Below are 18,307 nucleotides of genomic sequence, written 5' to 3' on the forward strand. Positions count from 1 at the left end.
GGGTTTTTTTTTTATTTGTTCATTTCTGTTTAATTCTAACCTATTTTTTCTTCTTTACTTATTCACTTGTTTGCGGAAATCGGCCTTTTCCTTTTCAAACTCTTCAGAGCAATTCTTTATTGGAAAAATAAACGCTGTCTTTTTACGTCAAAATTTTCCTCCGATGTAAGTCTCTTTTTCTCGGGTGAAAATTTACTTGCGTCAGCTTCTTGTTCTTGTTTTCGTTTAATTTTTGATACTCTTTATTTACAAATAGTTTTGTCTGCACGCTGCATGAACCTTTTCATCAATTTTACCCGGCCATTCTTCAAACGCATTATCTCTCCCCTGTTTTTACGGTTTCTCTCAAATCTAATGCTGCATCATAGTTTCTAATCTCGCCAAACGTTGTGCGGCCGCCTGCCGGCGCGGAAAGCATTTTAGCGCCTACAAGAGTGCAGGAATACTTCACGCATTGCACTAAACACAGTGCGGTCGCTGCCTCGCTGGTCGGCTCGTGAGACGCATAAATTAGCGCCTACAAGACTGAACGAATACTTCACGCATTACGCGTTGATCGTTGAAAAGTATTATCTCGGTGCCGGACCTATCGCGGTCTACACTATTTCCAACCAGTATGCACCCCGAGCCTGCAATTCTAGGATCGCGGGATTGTAGAGAATTTGCACCGCTGAATGGTATTTTAGTCTATTGAGGCACTGATGTCGAAGCTCGTACGTTTTTTTTCTGATCGACTATTGTTAAAGTGAGAACCTCTCCTGAGGGAGGAAATCAGCCGTTCCCTTGGGTTCTCGCTGTAGAAAGAGATTACTGTATTACATATTATTTGCTTCCCCTTTATTATCTAAAAAAAAAAATCCTTTATATAAAAACTTACCAGCGAGCAATTCAAGGAATCTATGGAAAGGCTAGGGGACTGTGTCATGAAGTGGTTGTTCAATGCCCTGAATTCACGGGAGTCCAAAGTTGTGTTCGGTGAATCCTGCGGTGTTGCTGCGGTGTGGGTAATGATGGGGCACAACATTTCATTATCTGTGAAATCAGTAAACCAACACCTTAAGTTGATACCGAGTTAATAAAGCTGTAAACAATGGTAGGTCCGATTTATGGTCAAATGGTATTGATTAATTGATTCTTTTCGATGTTTCTGATATTCTTAGTTGATCATGACCATATAACGATACCACCAATATCACGTCGGTATCCTTTTTGTTCGAAAGATATGGAGTCGTAAAGGTTTTGCCTTAATGTTTTTTTCGGTTCTGAACCATTTAGGAAAAGGAAGACTCAAATATGAGTTATCAATACCCAAAATTTGTAAAAAAATGGCTGGAGGGGGGGGGGGGAGGTCATTCTTGCAGAATGCTCTTTCACAGCTAAACCGAAGCATAAGTGACTTATCAATACAACGATTCCAGAGAAGCTGGTCACAAGTAAACAAATAAATAATAAATAAGTAAAAGTAAAAAGCAAACTGGGATGTTGCACATATTGGACCGTTCAGCAAAGGCCACTTTACAGGGTAAAGTGGGCTTAAGTGGTAGGGACCCAAATGCAGGCTGAAATTGTGTAGGTATATACCAAATGCTACGTCGTGGGAAGGTTGGAAAAAAACCATCATTTAATGTGAGTACAAAATAATGTTTTGAGAAAGTTGAAAATTACCTTTTTTTAGGTTGCATTTATTTCTCCTCCGCCAGTTGTTATGCCTTCGGGTTTCTTCGTTTTCCTCGAGTTTTCGGTCCGACTCACATCGTTCCTGAATTAAACAGGGTAATCAAACATTCGTCTTTCAATATTTCCGTCAAATGTAATTGTTTCTGATATATTATGTATTATAGATCTACGAATCCACCGTAAAAAAAGAGTCATACGTCAAATTGAAAAGGAAGGAAAAGAAGCAACCACCCCCAAAAATTCCAAGCCGGCTCAAATTGACGGGGAAGTTATTGTGCGGTACATACACAAAATTTCGATATAGATCTACAAATACATCCTAAAAAAGAGAATCAGGCATCAAATTGAATAAAAGGAAATAAATTGAGTGTCAACACAACCATAACTGAGAGACGTAATCAGGCCTGGTTTTTTTAAAGCTTTTTTTCCGAATCTGAGCGACATTACATTGACAGCCTAGCGATCACGCTATCGCGCCTTCAATTTTGCAGATACGACACGGACATCCCTCATGCACGAATAGTTGTATCTCTGCGCCGTCGTCGACGCGCGTTCTCCTTGTCCTATTTCCATGTTGTGTCGCAATTCCTGCCTGTCCAATAGCCTTACTAATGAGAGGTACTTACTTGAACACAACTTTCGCTTTCTAAGCTAGCTGTACAAGAGCTGCGACACAAATCATCACTGTAACATTGTGAGAACTTCCTCCTTCTTCGTCGAGCCGCTTCTCTTTGCTCTCGCTCTCTCCTTTCATGCCGCTGTTAAAAAAAAAAAAAAAAAAAAAAAAAAAAAAAAAAAATCAGTTATGTAGCAAACAACACAAAAAAGACAACCGTTGAAAATTAACGTCAGTAAACACTAATACATCATTATTACCAGTGGCAGAGGCGAGGTGTCAATGATCGATTATAGATTTCTCCCCATTTGAAGCTGTGGTAAAGAACCGATTATTATTAGAATTTTCGTTGCAAACACCCCGTCCATCGATCCTTTTCCTTGTACACAAACTGATTCATCCTTTCCACACAAACGTATCCTTTTCCATGTGCGTTTAAAGGGCAGATCAATCTAGATATCGCAAAGCACGCCTGGCTAATGAATATTACTTATATCGATGGCGTAAGTCCGCAATCGCATATCTCGTTTGCGGTGTCTGAAAAGCTCCGCATGTGTGCTATTTTTTTAAAGGAGAACAAATTGAAAGTATTCCTTGAAGATTATGCAGAATTTTCTTGGAAAAAATCATGACAATTTTAAAGAATTGCCGTTGAGTTGTTTTCTCTTTAAAAATAAAGTATGACAGGAAGTCTGCGACGTCGCAAACCGAGTTATGTGATTGCCGACTTACACCGTTGATATATTACTACTTAACTTTCGTGTCAAAAGCATAGCCATGGTCAAAGTGTGAAACCGCGTATCTCCGTTTGCGACGTTGCAGAGTTTCTGTCAAACTTAATGTTTTCATTGGAAAATCTGTCAACGTATATTTTTTAAAACGTCTTTGATTTTTCTTTTCTATCAGCAGAATATTTTGTACACATTTTTTCAAGCTAATAAGTTGGCTTGTATCTCCTTTCGTAAAAAGATAGGAGCAAAATTTTTAAAACACCGTAATAATGATATGTCGTTTTGAACTTCAACCATCGATATTACAGAAAATCAAATTTTCAATCTGATGGGTTTTTTGGCCTTGATTTCCTCGCGGAATAATGTAGACTTAACCTAGCAGTATTCTACCATTCTGTTATTTACAGTTTGGGCCACACTCTATGTGTTTTTCTTAATAACATAAATTTAACGTAATGTGACTTTTGGATGTTTAATAGTTGGGAGAAGAAAACTGCGGAGTTTTAATTAATAAAACACTCATTTTAAAGGATCGAGGTTTTTTCAGGGTTTATCGGAGATGAGGAAGGTTCCTTAAAAGATACATTTACATCTTTACCTCTGATGAAAAACCTTCAACCAAGATGGCAACTAAGAGGTTGAATAAAACGTAATTCCCGAAGGTCATGAGAGCAACAAAGTACAACGCAGCCCAATGACTTGTCTTCTCCATCCCGTTGAATAGAACAGTGTTCCAATCCTCTTGGGTCAAAATCTGCAAATGAATTCGGTTGGTTAAAGACCAATAAAAAAGCATTGCTTCCGTAATACTAAGATGATATAATTTTCAAAATTGCAAGAATATGAGTCTTGAATTTCAATCCTTTCTTTAATTTTTCAATAAATTTCAGTTCTATAGATGTGAAAACTACTTTTCATTCAAATTTCCGACTTTTAATTTGAACCACGATAAGCGCTTAAAAGAGCTTCTTATAACTTTCATTGGACGTTGAATAAGTCTCTAAAGCTTGCAAAATGACCTAAACCCAAAATCCAATAAGACTTTTAGTTTCACTTTTGTTTGAGGATGGGCTGCCATGAAGCTTTATTAAAATTTGATTCTCTCATAACGCTTGACCTTAGCTTGAGGCTAAGGCTAAAGCTGAGTCCAAGTCTCCAATACGAGTAAATTCTTAATAATAATACTTTTTTCCAAAAAAATTCAACAATCACATCACATGACCGAAAAAAAATTTGTTTCAGTTGCAAGGCCTCACAAATAAATTTCATTATATGCGTGTTGTGTCAGTTTGTAACCTTGCGGTTACAAACAGAAATGTAGCATATTATTCCTCAGACAGTGGAGCAATATTCAGAAAATAGTCATTGAATATTTTTCAGCGAATCTGGAATTTTTCATAAATATGCAGAGAGTAATCTCTGAATATTAAAAAAAAAGCAAAATAATATTCAAAGATTAATCAACAAAAAAATTTTCATCGAGAGATTGTGGAGGTACAAGCTCCTCCGGTTTCAAAGAGTAAATTTAATTTGAATACATTTTTAGATTACAGTTCTCAATGCTGGACCCGTGAACTTAGGTGCTGGTTTTTATCACTACCTACTTACATATGGGTCCTTTCTAAGATTCAGAAACTATATACTATACTAGATTGTCTCTATAGTTAATAATAAAAAAAAAACTAGACAGAAAGACTTGCAAAAATAAAAATCATTTATACGGTAAATTGGCATTTACTGAGAAATATTATTAATCACTTGAATGAAACAAAAAGACACCAGTAATTGGTGCTCCTAGGGATAAACATCGACTAGGGGAGAGGGGTTAGACCAAAAAGAAACCAAGTGAAGTCGTAGGTATGCTTGCATGTGTAATCAAGCTTCCATTGAACAAGAAAAATTCAAAGAAAAGAAATGTGAGCATTAAAACAGGAGTCAAACTCATTCTCTATTCCTGGTCAGCTTGAAAATCATGATTGAAGTGCTAATGTTTAGCCTCCCAGCGTTTAGGGCATTGAGTTATAAAATATTATTCACAATTTAATTAATTTAAGTGGCGAATCCATAGATGCTTGAGAAAGGGGGCCACTTGAGACAGCCCCCCCCCCCTCCACCCTCCGGGCAAAGGAAGGGTTTGGAGCTCCTCCCCCCTCCCCTCAGTTAATTGAAGAGAATTAACTTTTACGGACTGCCAATCATGGAAATTCAGTTCTCAACTTTGATTTTAACGTGAAAATTGACGAATTTTATAACTTCATAAGATTATACCAAGAATGTTAGTTTTGGAGAGGAGGAGAGGCGGAAAAGGCGAAAACGCGTTTAAAAGACAGTAGAAATTAGTCTGTCAATGTTTTTGGCCTACAGAAAAATAAAAATACCAATATTTAGTGGTCAATCTCTTTTATTCCATGTAGGCTACACTAATAAATTGTGCTTTTCTACTGTGATCGTTTCTCCTTTCCGCTTGATTCCTCTTCTCCCTTCTTTTCTTCGATTTCTTCTTTTCTTCGAAAAATGGGTGGAGGGCACGCCACGTCACCACACGGAAAAAAAACAGTGAGTGCAATGTTTCAACGCAGATTTTACAACAAAAAAATGCTACTTTAACCGCATTGTAAACTAATTTAACCATGGGGGTGGTTAAAGTATCATTTTTTTGTTGTAAAATATTCGTTGAAACATTGCACGCACTGTTTTTAGCAATTGAATTGTTGAATCAGCATTTTTTTTTCCGTGCATCTACCCTAGGTCCACCACTACTTTCAACTGAAAAACTGACTTCACTTGGTCGTTAATGGGTGTGAGCGAGAGGTAAAAATGACAAAGAAAAAGAATTACTTGGAAAACGGTGACAGTGGCCCAGAGGATATTATTAAAGTGTTTGCGATCACACCTGCACGTCGGGAGTTTGTTCACGATCTCGAAGCAGTTGCACTCGCGCGAGCCATCGACCAACATGCAGAACTTACCGCCGAAAAGGTACATGCCGAGGATGCTGTAATCAAAACGCTCACCACTTACCTTCAGCCACAAGCACGCCTCGCTCATACTTGGCTCTCAATTGTACGACCCTGTAGCTCAGTCATTAGGGAGGTCTACTCTGCGAAACATGCGATAGAAGGTAAATATACTACCGTGCTAAGGAAAAACGTGGTATGAACCTTCAGACGTTGCCAAATTTCTTCTAATAAAACACGAATGGACCACTAGACAAGGTACGAATTTCAGCATTCTGATTCATGTCTCTTCACCAAAATTTAACGTAAAACAGGATGCGCACAACGAAAATTACCGAAATCAACTCCTTCCGAAGACATTTAATGATTATTGGTGCGTGAATTGAAACCACCCGCTCATGAAAACTCAATGCTCTACGTGATTCACATCGCTCGCTAAACGTTTCCATGAACGTCTCTGCGATAAAAAAAATCTGGCAACCTCAATCTTGACGCTTTGGCTTAGCTATAGCAAATTACTCATAGTTTGAAAAACATAAGGTGGGAAATGAACATTGCTCGATTGAGAAGCTTTCTGAAACCGTGGTGGTGCACGATTTGACTCGCGTAGAGCATTGAGTTTCATTGTGAGGGGGCAGTTAAAATTCCTCGTAACTAATGTGAAATAAAAATGTTAATATTTCCGTTACGGGTTGGTTTCAGTGATTTTCGTTACGCGAATCGTGTTCAACGTGAAATTCTGGTTAGGAAACTTGTATCACAATGCTTAAATTTATACCTTGTCTAGTGGTCCATTTCAGAGAAAACTCATGAATGCTTTTCTATCAATTTCTCGGATACTTTTGTTCGTAATTTTACCGAGAGTTTTCGAAATATTCAAGGAAAAATATTCATTTGTTTCCTCAAAAATGAACAATTTATCGAAGGAAATTCGGCAGCTCCCGAATGTTCATACGGCGTTTCCGCAGCACGGCAGTGTTCCTTTATTCTTATGTAATTTTTAGGCCCGAGCTCTAAGTTTCAACCTCCGACCAAAATTTCCCCCTGGAACTTTGCTGTTCCAATGAAGATTTCGTTTTTTTCCGCCCAAATTTTGATGTTTGCTTTGGTGACTCATACGAAAATCTGCAGAGTATGAAATTTTGATTTTGAATTGTTCATCGATGGAAATGCATGTAAAAAAAAAATGCATTTTTAAGGAGTTTCAGAGCAAAATGTGAAATATAGCCCGAAGAAACGCTCTTTTGCAAAAATTGGAACGTTCTTGAGGTTTTTGGAAATAAGTTTATATTCTAACTCAGGACTACAACTTACATCGAAATCACTCATGAAACATTCTATCGCATTCTTTATTTCCCATAGTAACTGATTTTTTGTCTCTAATGACTGAGCTATTTAATGCTTTATTTGAGTTTAAGGGAAAAACCGTGACCAAGTTTACATATTCTGGGAAAATTGCATTATTAGAAATTACAATGCGATAAATTTTTATTTTTCCGATTGATGAAAAAAACAACGGAAAATCACCCTAATTCGGATCTCTTATTGATTCTCCTTGATCTGATTTGTTCACATAGTGGTCCTCCAGATCCTCATGAAAAACTTTTGATATAATTGAGTAACCATGCTAATTCATTCTGTACAGACTTGGTAACACTCTCTACATTAGCGCTCTGTTTTGCGCGGTCGGCGGTCTGAGTAGTTGTGCTTTGACAACTTGATACAAGAAAAAAAAAAGAAAAAAAGAAAAAAAAAACACACACACACATCGGATTTACAAAATTGTACGAATTTCATGACTCTTCGTTCAGTTTCAAGAATATCAAACATCTGCGATATCCAATCGAATGCGAAATCTTAGAAAATATAACTCTAAGAAAAATAATTAACGTCTTGTTGGAAAATGTAAAAATGGAAAAAATTACACACAAATCAAAAATTAAATCTCACGATCTCCAAAAATAGCGCGAAGTTTCTTGATTCATTAATCACTTGGTAAAAACCATAAACTGACGAGTTCACCGCAAGAAAATTCCTACATAACGCAATTTCCCCAAAAAAATGAGCATCGGTCATTTCCTGGTTTATACGTTTTGTTACCAAGTTTCTTTTATATTTTTTCCTTTAAATTGATTGGATTATAAAGTAGTGGGTACACTTGGAGAAGGGAATTACGATCAGACAGTTATTGGTTTAAAGCAAAGGAGAGGGGTACAAGTAGAAGCCAGGCTTGCAGGTGGTTAAGCTGAATATGAAGCAAACAATTAAGTGAAAGAGGGCGGAAAAGTAAATCCATACATCTTATATACACTGTGAAAAATTATTCAATTATTGAGGAGTAATGCTGAAAAAATTTAGAGGTGGATGGATAAAATTTTCAGAAGTGTAGTGCTAAAATTTGACTATAATCATAATGATACTTTTTAATAATTTTATCGAGTAATGTCTAAGTACTTACGAGCTAAGTAAATGTTCCTGTTTCCTACTTTACCCGAAGGTTTTTCAAATCAGACCTAATTCTACTTTCAAAATAAAAAAAAAAAACAGGGTGAAACATCTCAATCAAAACTTGTGACATGAGCTATTTTTCAAATTCAACTGGGCAAAAACAATCTCTGCGAAACAAATAATCAAAGACGTATGAGTGAATAAGAATGTGTAAGGGTAAAATTACGACACGGTGAACTCTTAATCACCAAAACTTTGGAATAAGACAAGTTTCTTCCTGACAAAACAATAGACTTTTTTTAAAAAAAATTTAAAATAATTCACCTAGTTATTAGTAATCAAAAAATTCAACCGAGGAGGAAGGGGAATCGAATATCCCACAAAAAGAGCAGACAAATAGACACCCACCGTGCGTAGTCCTACTAATGCACCCTGCCAGTTTTTGAGGTAAGTAATAAAATCCGTATGGGTCGACTGTATCGGTGATTGATTCAGAAGGCCCCTGCATGAGTTATTTTTTGGGTTTTTTGTTCCAATGGTGTCTAAATGAGCCGAAAAATACGAAACTGAAGAATTTCACCCAGGGAAAAATTCCAGCTCAGTCTCGCGTGAATACTCGCTCTAAATGGGTCTTTAAATCTCAGGAAATCTAAAGTTTTTCGTCCTAAATTTACTATTTTACACCTATCAAACTCTTTCTTTTCAACGCAATCCTAGGTCCTTTTTTTATCCCGTAACACCTGTTTTTCCGACCTGCTCTGAATCCTAGATCCAATTTACCCCAAATTGAGAGTAGATGCAAATGGTCGTTACAGCTATCTCGCGTTATTCGTAGGGAATCGATATTCTTTTCAAAACCCCTTAAGTACCCCAACTTGTCTATTGGTGGCTGTAGGCTCCATAATCATCAGAGTGTAAAGCGTTAAACTATCTGGGGGGGGGGAATTCTCAGGGTTTATAAAAGTTCTACATGCAAACGGGCTCTACTAACAGGTCTATCCCTTGACCACTGCTGATTTACTGCAGTTACTTATCCTCCTAATTTTTAGCGAAGGTTCAATGTTGTGCAAGTTGTTTCGCGGGAGTTGAATGAGTGTGAGCTATGCAATCAGCTTTCTGTTTGCATCGAGACGGATACTTTCTAGCCGCGGTTGATGGAATAACCGTGAGTTTTTTTTTCTGATTCGCTACAAGTGTCTTAAATTTCACACACAATAATATTTAGCCCTGTTTAAGCATAAGCCACTCACTCGCACAGCGTGTGAACGAAAGGGTTAAGAAAGGGAGGGCCTCCGCTTACGCGCGTGTGGGTAAAGAGAGTAGCGGCAATCAGTCATCACTGAAGTATAAATATTTTCGTTCAAAGTTTTTTTATTCCGTTACATATGATGATTCACATCACATTGGTTCCATAAAAAAATCTGGCATTTCACACAGCTGCGAAGAAAATCATTTATTGATCCTAGTGCAAAAAGGTCTGGTGGAAAAAATAAGTTACTAGATCGCACGACAATATCAAGCTAAAGTATTACAACCCACACTCTAAGGGCTCCTAACGCGGGAACTATACATTAGTGTCAATAAAGATCTCTTAGAATTTATTGACTCGTTTATGGCGTGTGTCAGGACCAGTTCTGACTGTCATAACCAAGCGAATAATTTGGAATAACTTTCGAACGAATAAGGCTTTTTTGACACTCACCCAGGTGTAGAACTACAGTCGTTATTTATTGCAAGTTTTGAACTTTGTTCTTCAACCATGGTATTCAGGATGATTATATAATCAATATCGGAGTTGCGTAAAATCCAAGAATAATTCCATATAGGGTTCTTTCTAAGGCTAAGAAATAGAGAGCTGTTCAGTGCTCGAAGTGTTTAGCGTGTAAATCATTCTGAACTCTTAAAGCAGCTTCACAAAATCTTTTAGGACGTCTTCCGATCCCTTTACAATTTTATGACTTATGAAATCCTACAGATTATCCGGCTCACATACTTGGATCATTTTTTGAAGAACCGAAAGAATCTTCAATTACCTCCATCCTATGTGCACAGTCTGTGCAGTTTGCTGCAGGAAAGCTAGGGTAAGGAGGAGGGGGAGGGAGTGGGATAGAGAGGGAAGGGAAGGAGGGGGAGGGAGGGGGAGAGGGAGGGGGTGGGAGGGGGTGGAAGGGGGAGGGGGGAGGGAGCAAAGGAGTAAAGAGTGAGGTCAGGAACTTATTCTGGGAAAGGGAAACGCCTTCAATTGGGAATGATACTGCACAACACACGGAAGCTTGAATAGTTGTATTATTCCATTATTCATGATATTCCAATAGTTTAAGTCCGAATTCACGGAGGGGGAGAGGGAGAGGGGAAGGGAGAAATGAAATTCCTACGAGTTTATTTTGCCTACAATTTAAGCGATTCTGTAAAATGAGGGTAAAGGTAAGTATACTAAACCTACTATTATACCAAGTTTCTATTTTCTACAAATTTAAGTTCGCCTTTTAATGTCTCTCGATGAATAGTCTCTTTTAATGTGTCAACTTTAATGAAATGAACTATTCTATAATACGTGTTTATTTCTAATTTAATCTAAAGCTAACTTACATAAGTTATTTTAAATCTTACGAGCATCTGGAAGATATTCATCAACAGTGGTTGTAACAAAAACGTACGAGTTAATATTAATAGGGATGAATTGGCTCAAAAATGTAAACCTAGGGGGAGAAGCTGGTGTGAGATGGTGAACGCGCAAAATAGAAGAAAACGTGAAAGAAAGTAAACCTTGCCAACACGATGAATGAAAAAAGTTGGATGCATTTCAACGAAAGGGGTCTATCTACATTCGAAGCTCTGAAAAGAGACGCACGTGCAAAAATTAAAGACTATAATGTATATTTGACAGTAATGCGGATGTCATTAAAAGAGGAAAGATTATAGTGGAAGAAGAAGCATTTGTGGAAACCAGCCATGACTCCGGTACAAAGAAGAGCCAGTTATGTGTCTGCACTCTCTTAAATATAAAATAAGTTTCCTAATGACGTAACTCTAATTTTGAAAATTACGCGAGACAAATCTGTTGTATTGGAGTTTATAAAAAAATCATGTTACTCATTTAACCCAAGCCATGTTTTTTTACCGGTCGGTCAGCTGTTAACAGCAGCACGTTTAAGCATCTTTTCCTCCGATTATGTCTTCAAGCTCCAATCTTAGAATCTAATTAATTCTTTAAGGAAATAGGCTCTTTCTTAGAACTTCAAATGAATCCTTGTAGAAAAGACGACTACGTTTGTTTGCGCCAATACACGAATACGTTTAGAACACCCTTTCGTACGATGGAGACATGTGCGTGACACGGAGGCTTGGTGAAAACCTTCTGTGTTGGACTTCCAAAACATGGTGGTGGCAGTTGCCCATGAGCATTAGAGATCTGTCAATAGAGTTCTGTATGTATATAGTGTTCTGTATAGCTCTGTCTATAGTGACTACCGTTATCACTTGCTGCACTTGTCAGCAGCTTTGTCAATTTAAAGGTCTTAGTTTAATTTTTTTTCATCTTCTGGTTTTCAAATTTACGTAAACACGTCTAAATATCTGATGCGTGTAGAGTTCAACGTAATACAACCAAGAACGACCTCACATCATTTGCACTGTCGAATCATCTACTTGCAACGTCCGCCATTTTTGGGGTCCTAAGATCTCTTTAAAGCCTAAGATTGCTGTGAACCAATCACGAGTGGATCCAGGTTTTTGGGAATATTCTGCAGTCTATAAATGTGCTCTAGGAATCAGCGCCGAGATACTTTGTAATTTAATTAAATTTTTTCGGCAACTTCCCCAATTTTTTTCGAGTGAATTAATTTTATGATTGACAGAAGACAGTCCCTCAGTTCATTTATGCAATTAACACAAAACCGTCAAAAATCGAGATACCTACAAAGTTTTTTAGTTTCATCTTCAATATTCATCGTAGCCGCCTCAGTAAGTATAGTCTGTACTTGAGCCCTATTACCACGCTCCAAATGCTTACATGAGTGTGTGCTCGACTATGATATGCACCTGCAGTGGCGATTTGTGAAAGTTGGTAACACTATTTTTCCTCCGTTTAAATGTATGTAAAACAATCGATTCTTAGTGAAGCAGCTTGCCTGACCTTAAATCGATATTTTTAATGGATTTACTTGATAAAGGATGAACAGTGTTGCCAACTTGCAAAATCACCACTGTGTACCTATAGCATACAATCGCAGCGTAGACGTCTTTTCTAACATGGTAGGCAGACCCCCTTCGCATCGATGCGTTTAAAACTGGGTGAGGTCAATGAAAAATTCGTCACTCTATGTGAGATTTGCGGCACCAAAATGTGCAACATGCATTGCTTAAACTCCAGGTGGCATTATCATCTCTTCGCTAAAAATATCCACCCGAGGAAAAATCAAAAAGAGTCATATTGATTGTTAATGAAACATCGTTTGGAGCAACAATTAAGAGCAAGGGAAAAACAATAGCAATTAGGAGATGCATAGTTAGGATGTTGGGTATAAAGCATCAATTCCAGCCAATAAGGGTTCAGGGGCGTAAAAAATTAATTAAAGAAGAAAAAGAGAAAAAATCTAATTACACAGTACCTGACCGGAAAATTGCGCCGACTTATTTTAGACGGAGAGGTCAGAATACTTTCAAGGAATAGCGTAAAGTCAAATTTTTAGATAAAAGCAACAGACAGAAAAGGATCAAAGGGATCAGTTTCTCAGGTTATTAGTTTTTTTCTCTTTCCTCCTTCCTTCCCTCTTTCTTTCATTTTCAATGTGCTTACTTGATCAATCTCACACACTGGAGTGCTTTTATTTTATTTTTATTTCTTTAAACAAAAATACAAATAGGTGTGGCTATTAAGAACAATACAAGGGTAAACAATGAACCAATAGACAAAGTTTGAGCTAGAGTAAACTGGTGCATATGGTTTTTCCTCGAAATTTTACGTAAAAAATGATTTTTGCGACAGGAAATTCAGAAATTAATTCCTGAACGAAATATTAACAACTATTTTTAGCAGACCTAATGGATGTCATATTATATAAAACGTCATCTGTATTTTTACCACTCAGCTAATGTTGTTGATAAATACTGATATTATGTTCAAAAATAGATTAACAGACTTTCCGACGTTTGATTCGTTTTTTTTTTTTTTTTTTTTTTTTTTTTTTTTTTTTTTTTTTTTTTTTTTTTAATATTCTGTAGTGTTGCTTCCAAACCTTGCCCAGAGATCTATTGAGGATGAATGGAACAAGTTTATTTTTTTTTGGCCTTTTTTTGGAAAACGGAAACGTCCTTCCGATAACTATTCAACACGCTTAAGTAAAATTGCATTTCGGAACAACCAATTTTTCCTAATGCTTAAGCCTAGAAAAGTGTGGCAGTAAGTAGCCTACTCTAATTATTTGGCTCCTCGTCAGCGAGTTTGTTACCACTGGTTAGGTAGTGCTCCATGTTACGGATCAATACCAATTTTTGACCATTGCGATCTACCAGAGGCCGATTATTGAAACTGATAGACAAAGCTATAGACAAAGACGACAAAAGGGATTTGAAGGATCCTATTGGTGGAAGCGGGTGGTGGCAATGGACACAGGAGGTAGGTAATGGATTAACTAACGGCAACCCACCAAAGACCCGACAGTTAGTCCATCATTTTCTTCCTTAGTCTATAAGAACCAACCATGTCAACCAATAGGATTTCTCTATACTCCCTATGTCTTCTTTGTCTATCGCTTTGTCTATCAGTTTCAATAATCGGCCCGCTCTGAGCTGATCTCGCTCAGCGCGGGGCGGGACCGAATTTGTCCGGTCCTTCCACCGGCATCAAATATATTTTAGACGAATTACATATGGATTAAAGTACGTCCTAGTGCCTTCGGTTGGCTGGTGGTGCAGTTCGGACTCATCGATGGATGTTGCATTTCTGTGAAAAAGTGCCGAGAAAATATGGGCCTCGGGCCGGTATAAATGAAAAGAATAGATTGATACGAAGAATAGACGGGAACTTTAAAAATAAGCTGAGCTCACATCTGGATAAATTACGTGCGGATTCATAGAATTGATATGAGGATATTTAAAACTTTGAGCACAAATACGGATCCACATCAGTTGAAGAATTTACTACTAACGGACGAAAATAACAAAAAAATTGCGGAATAGAACAGAGTAGCTGGTCCTCGATGGCTTTTTGGTTAAGAAGGCAGAGACATTTGTTGACGTCATGCTTACATTTGTTATGAGAACGAATCAACTTTTTTTGGTACGTTATTTAATTTTTAGAGGGATATAGGCTTCCAATAGTAGTTCTAAAACACGTAAGGTTCAAACAATAAGTCGAGATTGGCCGCGGTAACAAAGAAATTGGAATCAGCTGATTGTGAGATTAAGAAAATCTGTATAGGGTCACTAAGTTAAGTTTAATAGAAAAATAATTCCCGAGGAAGACTTTACAACATTCTTTGAAATTATAGCTCATGAGGCTTGAAGTAGGCATTTAAACCATATATACATACACAAAGCGCACTGACACAACATGATGAGGAGTCACATGAGTATCAGCATAGATGAATTTGCAATATACCCTTGGAAATAAAGTAAAGCTCAAACTCAGTTAGATCAAAACGATCATAAATTATTTTCTACATCATTGTGAAAATTTCCTATTGTCTGTGATTTAGCTTACTAATTCAAAATGTTATATTTAAATGCCTTAACTTTTTCATTTATCACAATTCTATGAAGAGGACAACTTAAACGTAAACTGCCTCTATATGCAACAAACATAATTAAACTTATATAGTTTCTATCTATAAAAATATAGACTGAGTTATGTAATAAAAAGAAAAAAATTGGAGGTTCGTCAAAATTTTATCTAATACCCGAATTAGTGTTAGGTGGCTTTGAGACCTGGCGTATTGGAGGTACTTTTCAATAATATTTTAATATATTTATTTTGTAAAAATTCAAAATTTTTCCTGTCTTTTCTATAGTCTAAACTTATAAAGACGTTGTTACGGAAATCCTTAATGCACCTAGGCTTTCCTCCAGATATGGGTGCATCTTTTTTTTCCCCAGCCCATAAGCCCTACAAAAAGTCAATATCTGGTGAAATAAAAGGTGAAAAATGAATTTGAGCGTTTAGAGTTTCTCTCTAATTTATTTTTCAGAACTTTCAGAGATTCCAGTGATACTGAATTACTTACGCACACTCATATAAAGCTCATTAACCTAGCTGCTATGGACCTAATCTCGCAAGCACTATGTGAAGCATCCGAACTTTCCCATAATTCATAAAAAGCTGGAAAGGTGAATATATTTCGTGAAATATAACAAAATTGCGCCACAAAAACTGTAACCTTCGAAACAGTCCCGGAAACGTATGAACGTGCTTTGCTGGGATGCGTCTGAGCGGTGATAGAAGAATCGTTTCCCTTACAATGCTCAAAAAGGATCCCAGGTCCAGTCTACTTTTCCAGTCGTAGTTACAATATTACGTTTGTGGTAACAAAAAATTCGGCCCCGATAACTATGCTGCATTGTTAGCAGGACCTCAAGATAAGATTGTAACGACGACTACACTGAAGAAAAAATCTCGGTGTATTTACTAAGAAAAGGGTAAAATTACCAAGAATTCAGGGTTCTATTTGATCCCAGTTTTTTCTTGATAAAATTACTATTTATGGAATTGGTAATTTTACCGAGAATCTCGGTAAAATTATCGAACTTTCTCGGTAATTTTACTGGACCTTGGTAAGAACACCAATATTTTTTATCGACTGCGGTAGAATTACCGAGATAAAATGGCAAAGTTACCGGGAATTGATCACCAATAAAAGTGGTATTCTTACCTGAAAAAAAAAACAGTAAAAATACCAGTTTTTAGGTAAGCTTACCAGTCTGTCTTGATAAAATTGCCAATAATTGGTAAAAAAAGTGAGATGGTAATGGTACCAACGGACCTTGGTAAAAACGCCGAGAATTTTTTTTCAGTGTAGATCCACCAAGAGGACTGAAAGAGAACGATCCTTTTTCTCTCCGCGTGAGAGACTATTCTACGTAGGGTTAGTAAACACAGAGCTAATAGGAGTGGTGACATGGAGTCACTAACAGGGATATTAGCCACTAGTCGAGAGAGGAATACCTGAAACACTGTGACTAACGCCCAAAGCAATGAATCGAAATTCTTCCTATCGCACTGAACGTCATCTGAGTCACGGTCCTCTTTCGAGCAAAACTTGCATCCGAATAAGTTCATCCCCAAGATACTAAAAAACACAGCAGATTTTAATTCATTCTAGCTCTTGGCCAACTTGGAGACATTGGAAAGAGAATATCCTGAATGTTTCATGGCTTTCACCCCCTGCGGCCTCCGAGTTGGCATCGTGTCCACATTTTGAAAGATGGCTCATGATATTTGTGATCTCGCAGAGTTGAATGTCGCATTGAGCTCATGGGTAATCTGAAAGAGCTTTTAGTAGGCCTGGAAAATCACCTTTCTCAGTTTTTTGCAATTTTCTAGGTATGAGCTTCCTGACCCCTCAAATTTTCATCTTGGTCATCGCTCCAAAGACCTACTGCGTCAAACTTTATTCTTTTTGCAGATGATGCTTCATGATCTTATCTATCGATGTAAGTAATGTAGATTTGAAACCTTCCGATGAGCCCGCTCTCTTTAAATTTTGGAAATATGACTCAGATTTCAATATTACGTGGTGAAATTGTGATTTAAAAAAAAAAAAAAAAAAAAAAAAAAAAAAAAAAACCGATATTTCGTTTTAGTGATTTACCGGACCGATTTCTATGATTTTTGCTACTCTCAAATTTAAAGCGATGTTTTTAAATTTTTAAGACATGACCCAGGAAAGGCAAGGATTTTCGTCGAAGGGCTTGGCCACAGAACTGTGGTTATTTTATAAAATTTAACGAAATTAAAAAAAAATGAGCAGCACTAAAGATTATTTCAAAGGTCTTGGAAATAAAGAATGTTTTTTAAAATAAATGTTGAAAACTTATTTCGGTGTTCTTCGATTCCAATAATACTACACATGATGTTGGAAATGTAATACAACTCATGCAAGGGGGGCGGGGAGGGGATGAAAGTGAGTTAGACTTAATAAACTTTCTTGGCGAGCCTAAATGTACGAGACTTCCAATGCTATAGCCAGCAGCACTGTACGACGGAATTCTCACTCACTGAACTTGTGTCGTGGAGAAACAAAAAAAAAAAAAATATTTACACTCCTGTAACTTAAGAACACTCAGTTATCCTATAAAAAGTACCTAAGTCTGTAATATGTTGTTTAATGAAAGGAAATAATAAGTTACGTCTCTTTTTTCAAGAGAAATAGAATGTACGGCTGTTTTAGTCGCTTTGAACTTGCTAAATACCACAAAACACAATAAACTGCCCCCTTTTGTCTCAAGGTCTTTTGAAATTTACTGCAATTATGGGAAAAATATCAAGTTGACCTACTTGCCCTTGCAAAAATTAGAAATTCGATGTACTATTCGTGATGCATAATATCAATCGCAGGGGCAGGTGATAAAGTGGTTATCAATTTTTACTAGAGTCCCTTTATACCCAGAGTTACGACAACTCGATTATCAGCTGACTGACAGCCGGCCTTGGCTGGCCATGGAGGCCGAAACGAGTGCACCCAAACGAACGATATTGAGGGATAAGGATCAGGAATCCTGCGATGTCTGTCACACAAAAACAACAACATCAACAAACTGATCAATTAAAAATAAATGAGATTGGTTTGTGAATAATTTCTTAATCTATTTTCATTTTGGACCGATGGAAATAACAATTACTCTTGATAAACCACAATTAGGTAATATTTTCATTATTCTTG

The 18,307-nt window shown here is 37.1% G+C and overlaps 1 protein-coding gene across 2 annotated transcripts in view; it reads right to left on the bottom strand.

Moving 5' to 3' along the window:
* LOC109043598 (Ca[2+]-channel protein alpha[[1]] subunit T) overlaps nucleotides 1-18,307 on the bottom strand; it is a 370,781-nt gene that overhangs the window by 30,690 nt on the left and 321,784 nt on the right. The window contains exons 17-21 of one of the 2 annotated variants that reach the window (XM_072296890.1): nucleotides 5,863-6,019; nucleotides 3,623-3,778; nucleotides 2,304-2,435; nucleotides 1,666-1,759; nucleotides 878-1,032 (exon numbers count right to left, since the gene is read on the bottom strand). In XM_072296890.1, the coding sequence (XP_072152991.1) occupies nucleotides 878-1,032; nucleotides 1,666-1,759; nucleotides 2,304-2,435; nucleotides 3,623-3,778; nucleotides 5,863-6,019 (694 nt within the window). Of the gene's footprint in view, nucleotides 1-877; nucleotides 1,033-1,665; nucleotides 1,760-2,303; nucleotides 2,436-3,622; nucleotides 3,779-5,862; nucleotides 6,020-16,590; nucleotides 16,715-18,307 lie in introns of both variants that reach the window. The other variant, XM_072296891.1, reaches the window with a different exon arrangement.

Source organism: Bemisia tabaci, chromosome 2 (assembly GCF_918797505.1).
Source record: "Bemisia tabaci chromosome 2, PGI_BMITA_v3".
Taxonomy (NCBI): domain Eukaryota; kingdom Metazoa; phylum Arthropoda; class Insecta; order Hemiptera; family Aleyrodidae; genus Bemisia; species Bemisia tabaci.